The 16,769-nt window shown below is 42.8% G+C and overlaps 1 protein-coding gene across 4 annotated transcripts; it reads left to right on the top strand.

Annotated features, from left to right (window-relative positions):
* The first annotated feature begins 2,615 nt into the window (after nt 1–2,615).
* On the top strand, nt 2,616–15,134 carry HIKESHI (heat shock protein nuclear import factor hikeshi). Of its 4 annotated transcripts, none has more exons than XM_075491198.1 (5): nt 2,616–2,764; nt 3,565–3,802; nt 9,594–9,745; nt 12,560–12,678; nt 14,897–15,134. In XM_075491198.1, the coding sequence occupies exons 1-5, from the start codon at nt 2,735–2,737 to the stop codon at nt 14,949–14,951; spliced, it is 594 nt and encodes a 197-aa protein (XP_075347313.1). In that variant the 5' UTR covers nt 2,616–2,734; the 3' UTR covers nt 14,952–15,134. The 4 variants fall into 4 exon arrangements, with proteins under 4 accessions (XP_075347313.1, XP_075347317.1, XP_075347315.1 ...); XM_075491202.1 differs by having other exon boundaries at nt 2,657–2,717; XM_075491200.1 differs by lacking the exon at nt 2,616–2,764 and adding an exon at nt 2,901–3,111.
* Nucleotides 15,135–16,769: the final 1,635 nt, after the last annotated feature.

Here is a 16,769-nt window from a genome sequence, read left to right as displayed (position 1 = left end):
GCCTCAGTGACTGCACTGCAGAGCTTGGCCACCCTCCACTAATTTGCAACATCTCAAGCTTTAAAACACTTTCTTTCATTCCAGTTCATCAGGGCCAGCTGGAAAAGCACCTGCCAAGTGGAGAACTCACTTGCAAAGGTTCACATCCAAAATGAGGCCTGGGACTCAGGCAGTTCTGCACTAGTGCCTCAGTGCTTCTCACACCTGGGCTTCTTGCTAAATCCAAGGGGTGAATCAGACAGAAATACTTATTCCATTATGCCCATACAAATAACAGTGGGTTAGCACCAGGATTTTTAATAGAACTTGCTCTCATAATTCCCACACATAAACACATCGCAAGGCACAGGTTGGTTACTCCATCTGGTAGCAGGCACTAGGGTCTTTATTTTGTCTTTTTTAAGTTTTTAGCATTTGGAAAGGCAGTGTCACCCTTTGCTAACAACTCTACTACTCCAAAGCGGGCAACAAAAGCAACCCTGGGAGCTTCCCCAGTGATAGGCCTCTACCATGAGCCACAGGTGCAGTGCCCTGGGCCTGGCAAGGCTGTGGTGGGATGGCTGAGGACCCTGCCCAACAGCGCAAGCTGTCCACCAGAGCTGAGCCTGGCTGCAGGAAAGACCCCAACATTTCCTACAGGGATGGGTCTAATCACAGATTTCAGAGCCCAGAGCAGCACACCGGCACAGTAAAAAGGGGGAAGTTTTATAGACATTTGTAACAGAAATACTAAACCAGGTATGATTAAGATTGAAGCATGAATGAAAATACCTGTGTAAACACCAGAAGGAACAGCAGAACAAGATTTAAAAGAATGGCTTCTATAGAAAGCGCAGAACGCTGTTCCCAGTCAAATTGAAGGATGATTTGTTTCCATCTAGCCCAGACAGCCTGTGCTCCGATACCCAGGAGAGGACGAGCAACAAAGCATAGGAGCTTCCCTGAACCAAAAGAACCCGGTTGCAGTTTAACAATTATTGCATTAACTTGGGAGAGAAGTGCCCTGTAAACAGAGATTGAAACTCAATCCCTATGTCCTGAGCTGTTCTTCCTCTCCCCTCCAAAGCTTACACTCTGCTCACTCAGTATTTTATTTCCTGTCGAGAAAAGACGGATATCAATCCAAAACTTGAGATTTGTTTTATTGAAATATAATTATCATGCAAATACTACAAAATATATGCCTATACAAAAATATATGCCTATACAAAAATGGGAGATGCCAGAGACCCAACAGAGTCTCTTTTGAAGAGGCAATTTTATTTCACAGAGTCTAAGATCTCTGTATGGGCCCTATCTGCACAAAGCCACGTTTCTGACACATTCAAACCATAGATATTCTTCTGGGGAAGTTCACAACCAATTAAGAATGAAGGCTGGAATTCCCAGCTTGAAAAGTGAAGACTCTGGATGGACAAAGAAACTGGAAACGGTTGTGGACGGTCTTAGGAAAACAGGGGAGGACTGGATAGGCAAACTGAAAGTGCGCCAAGACTTCTCAGGACTGCAGGTGGGTCTGGAAAGGAAACCTGGGGCAGAGACAGAAGAGGGGACTGAGCCCAAGGGGAGTGAGCAGATGTTTCCACCCACTATAAGATTCTTCCTTTTAATCTGGCAGAGAGCACAAGCTGTGATGCTTACCGCCTCGTAGCTGCGCAAATGTCTGTGAAACGCAAACGTAGGGTTCCGGTCCCCGTCCACTGCCACATGGCATTGAAGGTTAAAGTCTCCTATTGCTGTCCTGACCTTTCCCTGGTTTTGCAAAAGTTGGAAGACCTTGAGAGGCATTGGCAGGATGAAAGGGATGATGGCAGAGCAAAGACTGTCTTTGGGTTTGCCCTTGGAAAACTAGACTTGTTTCCGTTTGTGCCTCTGTGTTCACGTGTGATGTTAAGCAGGCCGTTAGACTACCTTGCAGGCATCTGGGGAAGGTTTGATGTAGGCTTGGAAATCTCACTGGTGGAAGCTGCTACTGAAGTCAAGGAGGGTTGTGCTCTGAGCACCAAGTGCGGTCTAATGGTAGGTACTCCGAAATGGCACTGCAGATCAGTTTACACAGTAAGGATACGCGACGCGTGCACTTCTCCCGTGCAAATTTCCAGAATCTGAACTGTATCCGCAAGGACAAATACAGTGTCTCGGTAATGCAGCGTCATAGACTGTTACAGCAGTTGTCTCTCAGTATGCTTGGCGTATGTTAGCGTGTTTAATCAGGTAGTTTTTCTGATTAACTTTTCCATTTTTTTCTCTCTTTTATTTTTGAATGCAGATTTTATTTGTTCCTAATTGCTTTGGCCAGTTTTATCTGGATTTGGATCTAGCCTTTTACTTCCATAGCAAGACTGACTTCAATTTCTAGGTACAGAAGACACAACATTTCCTCTGCTCTTCAGTACTCAGCGCAAATCAGTCATGTTTTAATCCAGAAAACAGAGCAAGGGACAGCAGCGCTGGTGAGACCCCGGGCTGTGTGAAGCGATGCCTCCCTTTCCTACCCGCGCGAACTACATCTCCCGTCAGGCCCCGCTCCGCCCCGCGCAGCGCCGCTTGCTGCGTGAGCGCGCGTTGCACCACGGGAGTCGTAGTCCGCTTGCGCCGCTCCTTCCCCAGTGGCCGCGCTCCGGAAGTGACTCGGCGGCGGCGGGGTGAATGGGGACGCGTTGATTTCCGGAAGACGCCGCTCATGGAGGCTCCGGAGCCGCGAAGCGTCTGAGGAGGTTCGGCGGCCGCCGCCATGTTCGGCTGCTTGGTGGCGGGCAGGCTGGTGAGCGCCGCTCGGGCCGCGGGCGGGGCCCTTAACCCGCTCGGGGCCGGGGTGGAGCTGCCGCGGGGCCGCCCCGCCGGGGCTCGCCTTTCCCCTCGCTGGGTTCCGCCCGGGGCTGGCCCCGGGCAGAGGGGACCTTGCCGTGCTCGTCACGCCTGCCCGGCGCCTCGGCTGGCTCCTGCCCCTCATCCCCAGAGGCAGCTGCATTGTAGAGCCTCGTTGCCGGGAGGCAGTCACCATCCCCTCTGTTAATGAAGAGGCTCGGGCTCCTCGGACACAAGCTGGGAGCTTAAAAGAAGCTTTTTAAGGCTAGATTGTGCGTTGGCCGCAAGGATGTGGCATCTCGGGTAAAGAGGAGGGTATCTTTTGCTCTGGCATTTAGCCGTCCTGCTGCTGCCTGTCTCAAGGTCTATTGTATTTCCTATGTGAACAGGTTTCCATGATCCTGGGGTTGTGCCAGCCAGGTGGTCAACAGCCACTGCTTATAGACTTGGCAACCTCTTCTGCACTCTATTTTCCTCCTACGCACATGGGGAGCGAAGGTATTCTGATCCTGTAGTCCCGGGTGGGATACACGTTCAGTGCAGGTAGAACGAGACTGTTGTGCCTTTTTAGTAATATTTTTTGCAGTTGTTCTTCTGCTGTGTTTGACTTTTATCTGGCTATTTGCTGTTTAGGTTAGTACATTCCTCACTTTTTGTTATGTTCCACTTTAGGTGTATTTCTGTAAAAGGAAATTCACAGTTAACAGTCCAAGATGAAAAACATAATAATACTAATAAAGGTTTTGTTCTCTTTAGGTACAAGCAGCTCCCCAACAAGTGGCTGAAGACAAATTTGTATTTGATTTACCGGACTATGAAAACATCAACCATGTAGTGGTCTTCATGCTGGGAACGATACCATTTCCAGAAGGAATGGGAGGATCTGTCTATTTTTGTTATCCGGACCAGAGTGGGATGGCAGTGTGGCAGCTGCTGGGGTTTGTCACTAATGAGAAGCCAAGTGCCATCTTCAAAATTTCTGGTCTGAAATCTGGTAAGACTGGTAAAATGTAGCGGTCAGTGAAACAGATGTGTTCCTGCATGCATAAGGGGATAAATGTTTGAAGGTGGTTTTGAACAAGCAGCTGCTTGAAAAGGCAGCTCTGTGTGTTTTCAGGTAGTCCCTAGCAGATATGGTACTAGAAGCGGTCTGTCAGCTTTATGGAAGTCTGTCTGTACGTTAATGTTCCTAGAGAAGATGAGAGAAATTTCACTTGCATGTGGTGTTGATCTGGAAATTCCTTTGAGCGGGCTTGGCATGTGTTCCATGCTTCTGCACAGAGAACCTGAGAAAGAATGATCCTGTAGCTCCCATAGCGTGGGTTTTAGGCATTTGTCTAGACATGCTTGCAGAATTTTCTTTCAGCTTCCACTGTTAAGCGGTTGTATTCTTTGTAGCACAGAGACAGGTTTTGTAATGAGTAAAGTCTGACGCAGTGATTTCAGCCAGCCGGCCGCTTCCCGTTCAGGCGCGGTTGCACTATGTAATTGCCCAGTAGAGGGTGTTGTCATTGGAAAGCAGCTTTCCAAATTTTTAGTGTCCTTGATACAGACCCAAGTCAGAGAAGTCTGGCTCATATGGGAGCCAGAGAATGCTGATGCTACCTGAAGTAGGTGCGGGTGTGTTTTCCTAAATATATGGGCGTATTGCCATGCATATTGTCAAAATGATGAAGCGCCCCAATGGCACACCTTTGTCATATTAAAGGGATAGATATGTCAGTCAGGAAGCTTAAAGTGTTACAGTGATAAAGTAATACACCTCTTATATAGGCTTCAGTGTAGTCTACAGCCTTAAATTGAATCTCTATTTAGGTAAGTGTTGAGGTTGCTGTGATAAAATATATTAATTCATAACATGGCATGCTTTCTTTTGAATCAGTCCTGGATGGCAGGGTGACATTAGATAAGGGCTCTCAAGGTGCAGAGCAAAATGAATTCTTATTGTATATGTTCCTCAAAAATTTGGGCTTTCTTCAGAAGAGAGAACAGCCACAGGAAGGGTTGGGGGGGGGGGGGGGGGGGGGGATGTATATTCCAAAGTAAAGTGTATTGCTGGTTCTTTTGCCAGCTTTTGCTGTCTGTTTCTCATGCTTGAAGGACTTACTGTATTATATATGCTTTCAGACAGCTTTGTAGGAAAACACATTTTCAGATGCTTTTTGCATGCTTAGCCATAATTTCAAGTAAGGGCTGCTTTCGAGGAAGGACTCTGTGACATGATTGAATGCATTTGCAATGCCGTGAGGCAGTGCTGTGCTTGATCTGAACAACAGAGAGCTCCGCCGTTCCCGTTGTTGTCTACAGCTTCTCTCTGACCATAGAGTCAGTATAAGCTACGCAGGCCTAGTTTCCATGGCCATCAACAATTGTATGGTGGAGAAGACTACGAGGCTTTAGAAAGGGGAGACCAGAGAGGGATTACAGAGAGCTGGAATCATTGAGAGACATTACTGACTGTTGAAATCTGTGTTTTGGGTTTAATCCCTTGTTGAGAGGAACAAATTTGTGTCCCTGTTTGTGAGCTCCCTGTGAAGCAGTGGTTGTAGCAGAGTTTCTTGCTGTGTGATGAAGAGTGCCAGCATGTTTCTTATGTGGACGTGAGTGGCCAGCTGAAGTGGCATGGTGTTTTATTACACAGACTTTGGGAAAGGTTAAACGTATCATTTGTAACTCTTAAGTTTATGTTTAGTGTCTGAAATGCCCTGGAACTGTACAGGTTTTGTGATGTGTGTAACTTGCACATTGTTGTAAGGACTGGTTGGGCTGTTAATACAGTATCTGGGGATGTGGTATTCGACTTCTGGACTATGAGGGTCAAGTAAAATGGTGTTGCCCCAGGTGTTTTTTTGTTTGCTTCTCTCCTTCTTCCTGTCCTGTGCTCGCTTAGGAAAGCCAACGCAGGTGAACATTGCAGTGTTTCCAAGTGGGATACCAGAAGGTTGTCTCAATAGATGAACTAAAGGGGACATTGCTTTTGTGGAATACAGTCTTCAACATGAAAGTGATTTGTGGAGTAGAGACTAAATTATGAACCTGGACACTTTTTCCTTGACTACAGGTGCTATTTAAACTTGGGTAACCTTCCTTCAATAAGAGATTTCCAGACTGGGTCGTGAAGGTGTCTCACAGGAATGTCACAGTACCCTCTAAAAGATTCCTTTCGAGCTCCTCGCTAATCAGGAAAAGTTTGTTGAATTGTATTTCTTAGTAGTCTCAGTACAAACGTAATATATCTAAAAGCAGGCTTTTCTGTTGTTCTTCTTGCTAACTTTTAACCATTCTTAAAAGCTATGTTGTGAGGCTAGAAATATAAGTGCTTGTGTGGTTTGTGGGGTTTTTTTGCATTTGTTTTTTGTTGTTGTTTGACCCCTTCACTTGATCTATCAAGTGAAGTCTTGCATCTGCTGATATTGATTAAGTCTAGGAGTCAAAGGCCCAGAGTGTCCAGCATTATTACATGTTTCTTTCTGAGGATTAACTATCATGTGAGATGGTGACTGGCTTTGCAATAAGCATTAAAATTAAATAAGCTTTTTTTTTTTTTCTTCTCTTCGGATGCAATCTTCGTGTTTGCTGGAAATAAGACTATTAAATCAACTCCCCCCCCAAAAAAAAAAAATTGGGAGTTAGATTTCATGCTAAAAGCTGAATAATGTGTGTTTATGAGGTTTGGGGTTTTTCTGGTCATTTCCCCACCCCCCAGTGGGATGACAGTCAATATGTATTCTTTCAGTCTCTTCCCACTTCTGAATTTGTCATTACAGGTGAAATGTTTCACAGCCTGTAGTCAAGGCAGAATAGAATATTTCTGGCTTTAACAAAGCTGGGTGGCTTCTTTAGTGCCAAGAGAAATAAAGTAGCAATACACCTTTGTGAAAGAGGCTGAGCTGATCTCTTGAAATTGTGCAATTTCTGCACTTGTGTAATAAGCGGCAGCTGTAATCAAATGTTGTAGTAAGACCCCTCGGTGCCTGTTGGAGCTGCACTAGTAGTGCTACCTGTATTTGTTCATTAACGTCACTGGCATTCCTAATGGAATCGCTGTGAGCTTTATCACTCAACACAAGGGATTGTGGTTGGTTCTTATGGTGTGACTGAAGAGTTTAAGTTTGTTGCTTGGGCTCCTGGTGCCCTTGCAGAGCATGACTGCTCTTGGAAGGCAAGACATGGGTTCTGCTGGGTTTTGCCACAGGTGTTGTGTTTAGATTGCTTTGGAAAATGTTGTGGATAGAATGTTTTGCTGGCCTGCCTTCTCAAAGCAGGAAGTTATGCTGCAGGGAAGCAGTTTGGGCCTAGAGAATCAAGCTTTAGAAGAATGCCATTGCTGGCAGTTGTCACTCTTACTGGCTTGTCCGTACTTTGAGATCTGGAGAAGAATAATGGCTGGTAACACTTTAGTGCATGCAATTATATATTCTTCTCTGACTGCGCGTTGTTTTACTGATTGAGAGTAGATGAAATTCATGTGATTGTGCGTAAAGAAGGGGCTTAGAAATACTCCTTGCCTTGGAATTGTAAGGTTTTTTATTTTTCAGTTATTCCTGAAAGTGTAGTAGAAATAGAAAACAAACTTTGGGCTGGGATTTTGCACCCTTACTGAAGTGTGTTGACAAGTGGGATAATAGTTACAGGATAGCCTTTTCCATTACCGACTCTTTCTGCTGTACAGCATGCAATGATGTGCGCGATGCTGTTTTCCACTTACAAATATACCCTCTAATATAATATCTGCATTTGAGGCCTACACACGGGTAAAGTTTTTGACATGGTTGGGCTGAAAGGTAATGAGGGCTCACTATCTTGAATCAAGGGTTCAATGAAGGGAAAGAAAGGGGTGAAAAAATATTTTTCTGATTGCAGTTGCTCTGCTATGAGTATGTTGGAGAGTGTAGGGTCTGAATGTGAAAACCTGAGCTTGCATTTCAGCACTGACTAACGTACCGTGTTCTCTGTATTTGTAAGGTTTGGAACGTTAACTGCGAGAGCCAAGCATTGAAAACGTGGAGCGTATTTCAGTTGGTGTAAGGATGGTAGGGGATGCTTTGCTCTCGCCCTTTTAGGCAGATATCTTTCCAAGAGAGTGGTTCCATGGGAGTGCATGCAAAGTGACAGAATGGATGTATTTTCTTACGTAGATCATGAGTGTCTTTCTAAAGTAGTGATATATTCTGATGGAGCCTCTTGCTTGAGGATGTTACATTTTTATTGTAAATGTCTGCTTCTCAGGTGAAGATGTTACAAGATGTAAAACTTCTACCAGCTCTATTGCTATTGGGATTTTTAATAATGAACTTGTGTGATATTTGGTTTCTAATAGCTTTTCTCTTTCTTTCTTAATACTTTAATAAATTTTACCTTTATCAAGCAAGCATCTATCTACAGTACAGGTTGAGATCATACAGCAATGGCATTTCTCAAATATGCTTCTAAATAGCACTTCAGGAGATGAACTCTCTTCTTATTGGCCTTGTGTTAAAGTAACATTTTAATAGTGAGTGCTTTACTCTTAAATGTAGCGCTATATTGCAATTTTAGGATCTGGAGTGAGGAGTGACACTTGGCTTCAGTTGAAAAGGGTACTGGGTTTTTGAAGGTGCTCTCCGTATGGGTTGGATGTTGGCTTCTTTGTAGTAACGCCTTGTGTGTCTGCAGAAGAACGGGCAAGTTTCTGAGATCTTCAGCCTTCGAGCCTCAGTTCAACTTTTCAAACTTGTGCCGGTTTTGCTGGCTGAGTTTTTGACCATGAAACTAAGTCAGGTGGTGCTTTAGATTTCAGTTAGCCTTTCTTGCAGCTCAAGATTGTGTTGACTGGTCTGTAGGACAGCTCTTAGCTTTGCTATCTCCTGCTAGTAAGAGGCCAGAAAGTGCTACTGAAGCATCGCTTCTGTGTTGAGGGTACTTGTCTATTGTGTTCGCTCAAACTTAGGTGGAGTATTTGTTTACTAATAGCATTGTGGTCCCCCAGACCTTTTTCCTGTATTTTCCTTTACAGATGCTGACAAAGAGGAGTGCATGATTTAAGTAACTCTAGATGCCTGTCATTGCAGAGACCCTAGCGGAAGCTGGGACTGAAAGTACTGGTTAATACTCAGTTGAGAAAGGTCAGAAGTGATGGCAGGGGCCTGGGATGATGCCTGTATGAGTGGTATGCAATCTGGGGGGGTGTTTCTGCCCAATTCATTGTTTCCTTTGTGGCTCTTGCAAAGTCAGAGGCCTTTCTGTTCCATGGCTACTCCTTTGACCTTTGCTGCTGTTGGTGGTTTTGAGCAGTTCCGATGAGACCTGGGGCTGCCCAGCCCTCCACAGGGACAGTTTCTTGAAGTAATGTTCTCTATTTTTCAGTGCACAAACACCGGGTTTGAATGAGTGAATCAACAATCAAACAAGCAGTGCTGCATGTTGCCTGTTTATCTGCAGTTGTTACAATGTGAATTAAAGGGTTGGTTCCTATAGAGAAAGGTTCTGCTGTCTTTTACTCACAGATCATATTTCTTGTTGAATCCACTTAGTTCATAGGGAGCTTTAACCTTATATTTTTCCTTTTTAAAAAAATTTCCTTAAGATCTGCTGTGTTTTTTAAAGCTACCTAACACACTGTTTCATCTGTTGTGTTTGTGTGTACTTGTGCCTGTGCTTGGACTGCGTGATTTTTCTGTATTTGAGATAGGGACATCTCTGGTGGGAGTTGAGGAATACCTTCTACGGAAGAAACATGGTGATTTAAGTAACACGGTCTTTAGATGTATGCCAAATCTAACGTGTGCTGTTTGTGGTCCTTTCAGGGAAGGGAAGTCAACATCCCTTTGGTGCCATGAACCTTCCTCAGACGCCAACGGTGGCCCAGATTGGAATCTCGGTGGAACTGCTGGAGAACCTGGCCCAGCAAACTCCTGTTGCAAGTGCTGCTGTGTCATCAGTAGATTCATTCACAGAGGTAAGCTTGGACATTCTGTTTTCAGAAATTCTCCATACTATGAAAGTCTTAAGAATTGAGCCTCTGAAGAACTAATTAAAAAAAAAAAAAAAGCTGCTATGGGTGGCTATAGGATTGTAACCATCCTAACTGTTGTCATGTCATTTGGCTGGATGCTTTGATATTTTGAAATTACTTTTTCTTACACTGGAAAACTATGTCTCCTGTAAAGGATTGGATTTTGCATGTTCAGTGGGATCAGGCCAATAGACTCACTGTTGTTGATGTTGCTCTACTGTAAAAATATTTATGATAGTTTTTTATAGGAGCAGCTATGACTAAATGCATGTAAGAGACAGTGGATCTTTGGTGATTTGTAGGTGCTGGAACTCCACTACATAGACTTGCAGGGATGGTCAAAAATTACTCAAGAGTCAAGGCAGACATGGGCATGGAGCAGATAGATATCCAAGTGTACCGCCGACCCTTGAGAAATCCTGCTGATGTAGTTCTGCAGAACTACAGAATCATGCCCTCTCCCACAGAAAGATGTGGGATTTTTTTTTTTTTTTCCAGTTCTTTCCCTGTGGACCAGGCCTTGGGCTGCAACACTTGCCATTTTTTACCCAGCCTGTCTGTTAGTTTGAACCTTTGGAAATCCCCAGCCAGCACTGGCAGTTAGTTGGCCATCTAACAGCAATTCAAGGCAAGCTAGATCTGCGTGGCAGGTCTTGATTTCCTGAACATTGATGACTCTGTCATTATCTTCTACCATTTCAGAAGTTGGTGAGGCTTTTCTTGAGGCTTTTTTTTCTTGCTCGCTTTCCTTACAGACACTTGCTGAGGTAGATTGGTAATTGAACAGTAATCCCGATAATGAAGCTGATGTCCTTTGGCAGTTTATACACATAATAGCTCCAAATAGGTAAGGTCTCTTGGAGAAAGGTATCATGACTAGGAGTTGACCAACAGCTATTTTTGTATTGTACAGTTAATTGAGCTTTTCTGGAGTCTTAGGGGCAAATGACATCTAAATAATATTTCTGATTCCACCAATTTTTATAATAGCAGTAGTTAAGTCATGAGGTAATAATATGCCACTTGAGGTCATTTGCAAGGTGGCTGGTGGATTTTTCTGGCAATAGTATTTAAAGGAAAAAGAAACCACCGCATACATGATTGCATAACTTTTTTACAACTGTTATTTCCAGTTAGGTGGATTTTTCTATTAAAAAAAGAGTAGCATCTTAACTGAAATTGTATATTGCTTTCAAGGAATGCAGTTGAGCCAAAGGTTGAAGTAATAGTTACTCCTATAGAGAAAATGTATAAAGTCATAGTTGAAGGAAACCTTTGAGGGAGTAGATGGCAGAGGAAGGGGTAATGCCTGGGAGCATGTTTGTGAATGACTAATAGCTTTTATCTATACTTGACATCATCTCTTTGGAGCTGCTACATTATAGCAATAAAAGTATTTTTTTAAAGGCAAAATCATCTGTTGCTACTCTAAGTTAAGGGGTCGTTCTCCCACTACATTTTTAGTAAGTTTTATGACGCTTTATGATTGTATATATATTTTTATATATATAGTTTTATTATTAAAAAAGTTGTATGGAAAAAGTGGGACAGAACCACAGAGTTCTGCATGTGTGAGTGGCGTGAGACTGAGGGTAGGCTCCTGGGTTCTAGGACGTCAGTTCTTCCACTCCTTTTGTCAGAGCAGGTGGAGGGAAGCACAAGCGTGTGCATATATTGCCCCAGGCTCTGTTTTCCTCCATCATTTCACTGTCTGTGAAAATAGTTTGTTCTCCCACCAAACAATGCATACTTTTTTTTAAATAAAAAGAATAGGGGAAAGAAGGAGGTACCATAGGCTTACGTATTTGTAGACTGGCTGGGAATGTCCTACAGCCTCATCCTCTGCACACAGGGCTTCCTACTTCTTGGCCTCTCTTTCACTCTTTTACTTCCTTATTCTTACAGTTTAGGAGTTTCCTATGCATCTTTTTCATGTTTTCCCCAGCAAGATCTTGTGGCAGAGGATGGCAGGATAGCAGCCCTTCTGTGGTGAAAGCTAAAGGAAATTTCCAAGTCGCTGGAGTCTGACAGTGAGTTGTAATGGAACGAGGCAGATTGCAGACTTTTCAGCTGGTTTAACAACTAGTGTTTTGCTATGAGCTGGAATGGCAGCTTTGACCTGGTCTACAGTTCTTCTGATGGTTTAATCTGGAGGAGAGCGACAGCTCTTGTCACTGCATCATTTTTTTGTCACAAGAAGAAAATGTTCTTCTCAGAATCACAGAATCATATAGGTTGGAAAAGACCTTTAAGATCATTGAGTCCAACCGTAAACCTCACACCGCCAAGTCCACCACTATACCATGTCCCTAAGCACCTCATCCAAACGTCTTTTCAATACCCCCAGGGATGGCGACTCAACCACTTCCCTGGGCAGCCTGTTCCAATGCTTGATAACCCTCTCAGTGAAGTAAAATTTCCTAATATCCAGACTAAACCTCCCCTGGCACAACTTGAGGCCATTCCCTCTCATCCTATTAAAGCTGTTTATCCAGTTGGATGAAATTGCGCAGGGAGAGGGTGAGTGAAGATTCTGAAAATGATTTCTGGATGCTGGATGGATCTGAGGGCAAGACTGAGAGTTGGGGTGTTTTCATCAATTTAAAAACAGACATCCCTGGACCTACTATATCGACTTTCTTTGTGTTTTAGATGGCAATGCTAATTTTACTTCATATAGGAGTTGTGTATCGGGTAAACTTTTGCACAAAATTCAAATTGAAAAAGACCTTACTTAAAATGTCTCTCTTGTTTCAGTTCACTCAGAAGATGTTGGATAACTTCTATAACTTTGCTTCCTCATTTGCTGTTACTCAGGCACAGATGACCCCAAATCCTTCTGAAGCTTTCATTCCTGCAAATGTTGTTCTGAAATGGTAATGGCAATGATCTCTAGTAACAAGCATTCTTTTTTCTAGGCTTTAAACCAGCTCATTTCTAAGTATTGGACTACTGTCATGCTATTCAGTGAGATGATGCAAAAATGTTTAAAAGTGTTTGTTGTTATTTATCTCAAGTATAGAGAGGTTCTATCCACTGTGTTTATATTTATTTGTCAGCATCTTCATATCAATTTTTTTGTTAGAAAAGTGCTATACAGCCTATGAAATTTTTTTGCTTCTAAAAATGTCACCCTTGACATACGTGGATTTGCAGTATGTTGCTGATTATGCAAATGCTGTGGAGTCATGGGAAGACAGGACGCACTGATACTTGTCAATTTGTGCTTGTTATGCTTGGTCTCTTCCTAGGCATAGTTCCAGCATAGTCAGGTTGCTTAAGAATATGGGAGAGGTGGAGAAATCGTGTTCCTAGTTGACCTGGTTCTGTCACCAAGACACTTGCGCACAAATGCAAAAGTCTCAGAGTTGTTTTCCAGGGACTGGTTTAAGAACTAACTGTCTGTGGGGATAGTCTGGCGATAAACTGTGCACTGCAGGCTGTCCTTTAGGACGTCTGAAAAATTCTTTCCTACACTTTAGCACTCTTTAACCTCCACAGTATTAACCTAAACCCTTTTTAAAACAGTATTTTGGGCTCTCTGAATACAGTTTTATCACTAGTACAGATCTCATGAATATGCAAGCAGTTAACGTAAGCAATACATTTTCTTTGGGAGTGTAATTTGATGCGTATCTCTTCTAAACAGAAGGTAGCTCTACACACTCCATGAGCATATGTGGGTAAGGTCTTTGATGAGAGTAATCAAAGGGAAGACAAGCTAAAGAAGCACTGTAATGGCTGGTCATTGCCTGGATGATGGAGAATTTGCTTTTGGTTGTTGTTCAAAACAGTATAGTGAAGTGAGGCATAACTCTAATAAACCGAACGCATTTGTGTATAGAAATCTGTTAATGTGATTACAGCCACAGGAAAAACAGCATTTTTTTGGCTCTGTTCACATGTTTGTGAGTCATTATAATGTGTTTGGTTATAACCTGTAATATGTAGAGTATCTTGGATCTCTGCAATGGGCTGGCTGCAATGGAAATTCAGTAGTTTGGCTTAGAAATTCATTCATAAATAAGCCTTTCTCTAATTTGAGTGGGTTTAAAACTCTTTAGAGTCTCTTTTCTCATTTGAGTTGGGTTAGGAGCTATGAGATGTAGAACCATTTTTTTGTTTTCTTTGTTTCATTGGCAGTACCTTTTGATACCTTACAGCAGGGGTTTCTGTGAGTGTGGAAAGTGAAATTAGAACACCGTATGTGCATACTTGATTCCATTATGTGTTAGAGAATTACTTTTCCTCATTAGATTTTTACTAAAGCATTACTGAGTGTAATAAATGTGGAAGCTAGAATTATTTGGTGAGGTGGAAAAATAACGAGGACTACTTTGTCTCAAGGTTTCTATTAGAACTACAAGGCACATCAATAGCCTTGAGTGCAGAATTGTGTGCAGTCCCCTCTTCCTTACCTGTGAGCATAGCCTGCTAGGAAGCGATCCTGCATTGGAGGCTCTGGTCTCTGTGCAAGCCTGCTCCAGTCTGTGAAGCTTGCTAGCTCGTGTCCACCGTCCTGTGAACTGAGTGAGAAGTGCTACGCTGGCTCTGTGCACCCTAGATGGAGCAGCACTGAAGGGGTAGTACAGGGACAGCTGAACTGGATTGAGAAGCAGTGATGTTACCTTGTTTTTCCCAGTATTACAGTGTATCCCTAAATGGCATGAGGTTTTCTTGGTTTCGTTTTGCTGGGTTTGCTTCATCTTCTGTGAGATATCTGGCCTGATTACTAGGATGATGGGCAGCCTCAGACTCACACTTGTACCTGCCCAAACTTTAATTTCCTAGCCCCAAAAATGTTATGCACAAAATAGCCACTTTTAATTCACTTACAATTTTACTGAGCTCGAATGAGCATCCTCTGGGATACAACTTTAATGAAATACACATTATTGTTGAAATACACAAGTCTCACTGTGAATATTCTTGATATGGAATCAGAAAGGAGGATTTTGGATTTACTCACTTCCTGGTGTGGAGTAGATGTAATTTATCATGTTCTCCACATAGACTAAATTATTTGTATCATTTTTTAAGCCATTTTATTTGCAGCAGCTTTTGTTTTTTGGTTGTGGTTTTTTTTTTCCCTAGGTATGAGAACTTCCAGAGACGTCTGACACAGAACCCTCTCTTCTGGAAAACATAAGCTTAAATTGTGGCATTTTAAGTGCTTTCTAAACAGTGTTACCTGAAAGACACAAAGTAACTCCACTGAAGAATTTTTTGGGGAAAAAAAAAATGATTAGTCTGAATAGACAAACTTGTAACTTTTGTATTACTCTTGAAAATTATTTAAAATTAAAGTCCATGAAAACTAATTGCCTGCGTGTTTTTTTTTAATTGAAGGATTTGGCTGCAACAAGAAATCAGTGTTGCATGTGTAGAAATATTCTTTTGAAACTGCATTTAAAGTGGAAGAAATCACAAAATGAAAAATGCAGCACTGTTTCATACTTGTGTGATGTTTTGGGGTGTTTAGTTGTAAACAAAATAATTGTGGTTTTTCCTTCTTCACATCATTCTGAAGGGCAATCAGGCAACTGAGAATGTGCTGATGGTTTTCCTGCTGGTACTTAGGCTGTAAGTTCTTTGACTTTGTGGACAACCAATATTCCTGTCCCCCGTTCATATAAATGGTACAATAGTATTTCCCTCTTTTTGGCGTGAAGACACTATTGAGCTTGATCTCAAGGTACCTGTCTTTAACTTTTCCTGTATGAAAGCGTAATGAAGAGAAATCTTTGGGGACTCTTTCCCTGCTGCAAGTCAAATAGCTTTGACATGGCCGTTACGGGCCAATTCAGAGTTGTAGATTTGTACTTTGCAGCCCCGGACTGTTCAGCGAGATGAGAGCTGCTAAATTATTGACAGTGGGGGTAGATGAGAACTGCTAAATTATTGACAGTGGAGGTATTTGATGAATGTGTCTTTCTCTTCAGCTTTCTCTAATTATGGTATGAAGAATGACATGGAGGAGGAGAAAAATAAGCATACTCGTTCTTAGTATCTGGGAGACTTTTTCCGTGAGGAAAATGGGTTACATCAAAATATTGCAGTTATTTCAAGGATTTGTGGGGTATAGTTGCCATTGTTTGAGAGGAAGCTATTACGTTCTGCTTTGAGAAACTCATTGCAGCGCAGTGAACTGAAGCTTGTTTTGACTGTCCTGTGAGCCTCTCTTGGTCTCCTTTGAACTTGTCTGTGATTCTACTCAGAACTTCCAACAAAGCATCTCCGTAGTCTCCATCAAAACAAGGAATGTTGTTCTAAATTATCCTGGAGGGGTTGGAAGAAGCTGATATCCCTTTAGTTTGGTATGAGAAGGTATCTTTTATAGAATCATAGAACCATTAAGGTTGGAAAAGACCTCTACAATCATCTAGTCCAACCATCAACCCAACACCTCCATGCCTACTAAACCATGTCCTGAAGTGCCACGTCTACATGTTTTTTGAACTCCTCCCAGGGATGGTGACTCCACCACCTCCCTGGGCAGCCTGTTCCAATGCTTGACCACCCTTTCAGTAAAGAAATTTTTCCTAATATCCAGTCTAAACCTCTCCTGACACAACTTGAGGCCATTCCTCTCGTCCTTTTCAGTAGTTTCCACTATTTAATGCTCCAGATGGCACAATGTCCCTGGAACTGCTGCAATGAAGAAACAGCTTTGTTTCCAAGCACCCTTGTCTGTTGTAGATGCTTTGCTTGATGTTTGAAGTAGACCCGCCATCCCTGCTGTCTGTTTGCCTATGTGTAAAGTTGGGGCAGCCACCTATGAAGGAAGAGGGGAGAGAGAAAGCAGGAGGAGATCTTATTTCTTCCCTGCCTCCCCCAGTTGTTGATGTGTGAGAGAAGGGACACCGGTGTTTACTGCAAAAGAGGATAGATGACCTGGTGCTTTTGAAATGCTCAGGTGTGATTGATGGGTAAACGAGGATAGTTATCATCCCTCAGAGTAGGTTCC

Source organism: Mycteria americana, chromosome 1 (assembly GCF_035582795.1).
Source record: "Mycteria americana isolate JAX WOST 10 ecotype Jacksonville Zoo and Gardens chromosome 1, USCA_MyAme_1.0, whole genome shotgun sequence".
In the NCBI taxonomy this organism is placed as follows: Eukaryota; Metazoa; Chordata; class Aves; order Ciconiiformes; family Ciconiidae; genus Mycteria; species Mycteria americana.
The sequence above is the reverse complement of the archived record's forward strand: the minus strand, read 5'-3'. Positions and strand labels throughout refer to the sequence as shown.

Excerpts from the sequence above, each read along its gene's own strand:
- HIKESHI (XM_075491198.1), top strand. The coding sequence starts at position 2,735 with ATGTTCGGCTGCTTGGTGGCGGGCAGGCTG. Across the intron at positions 2,765-3,564 it reads GCTTGGTGGCGGGCAGGCTG|GTACAAGCAGCTCCCCAACA; the intron begins GTGAGCGCCGCT and ends TGTTCTCTTTAG. Across the intron at positions 9,746-12,559 it reads CAGTAGATTCATTCACAGAG|TTCACTCAGAAGATGTTGGA; the intron begins GTAAGCTTGGAC and ends CTCTTGTTTCAG.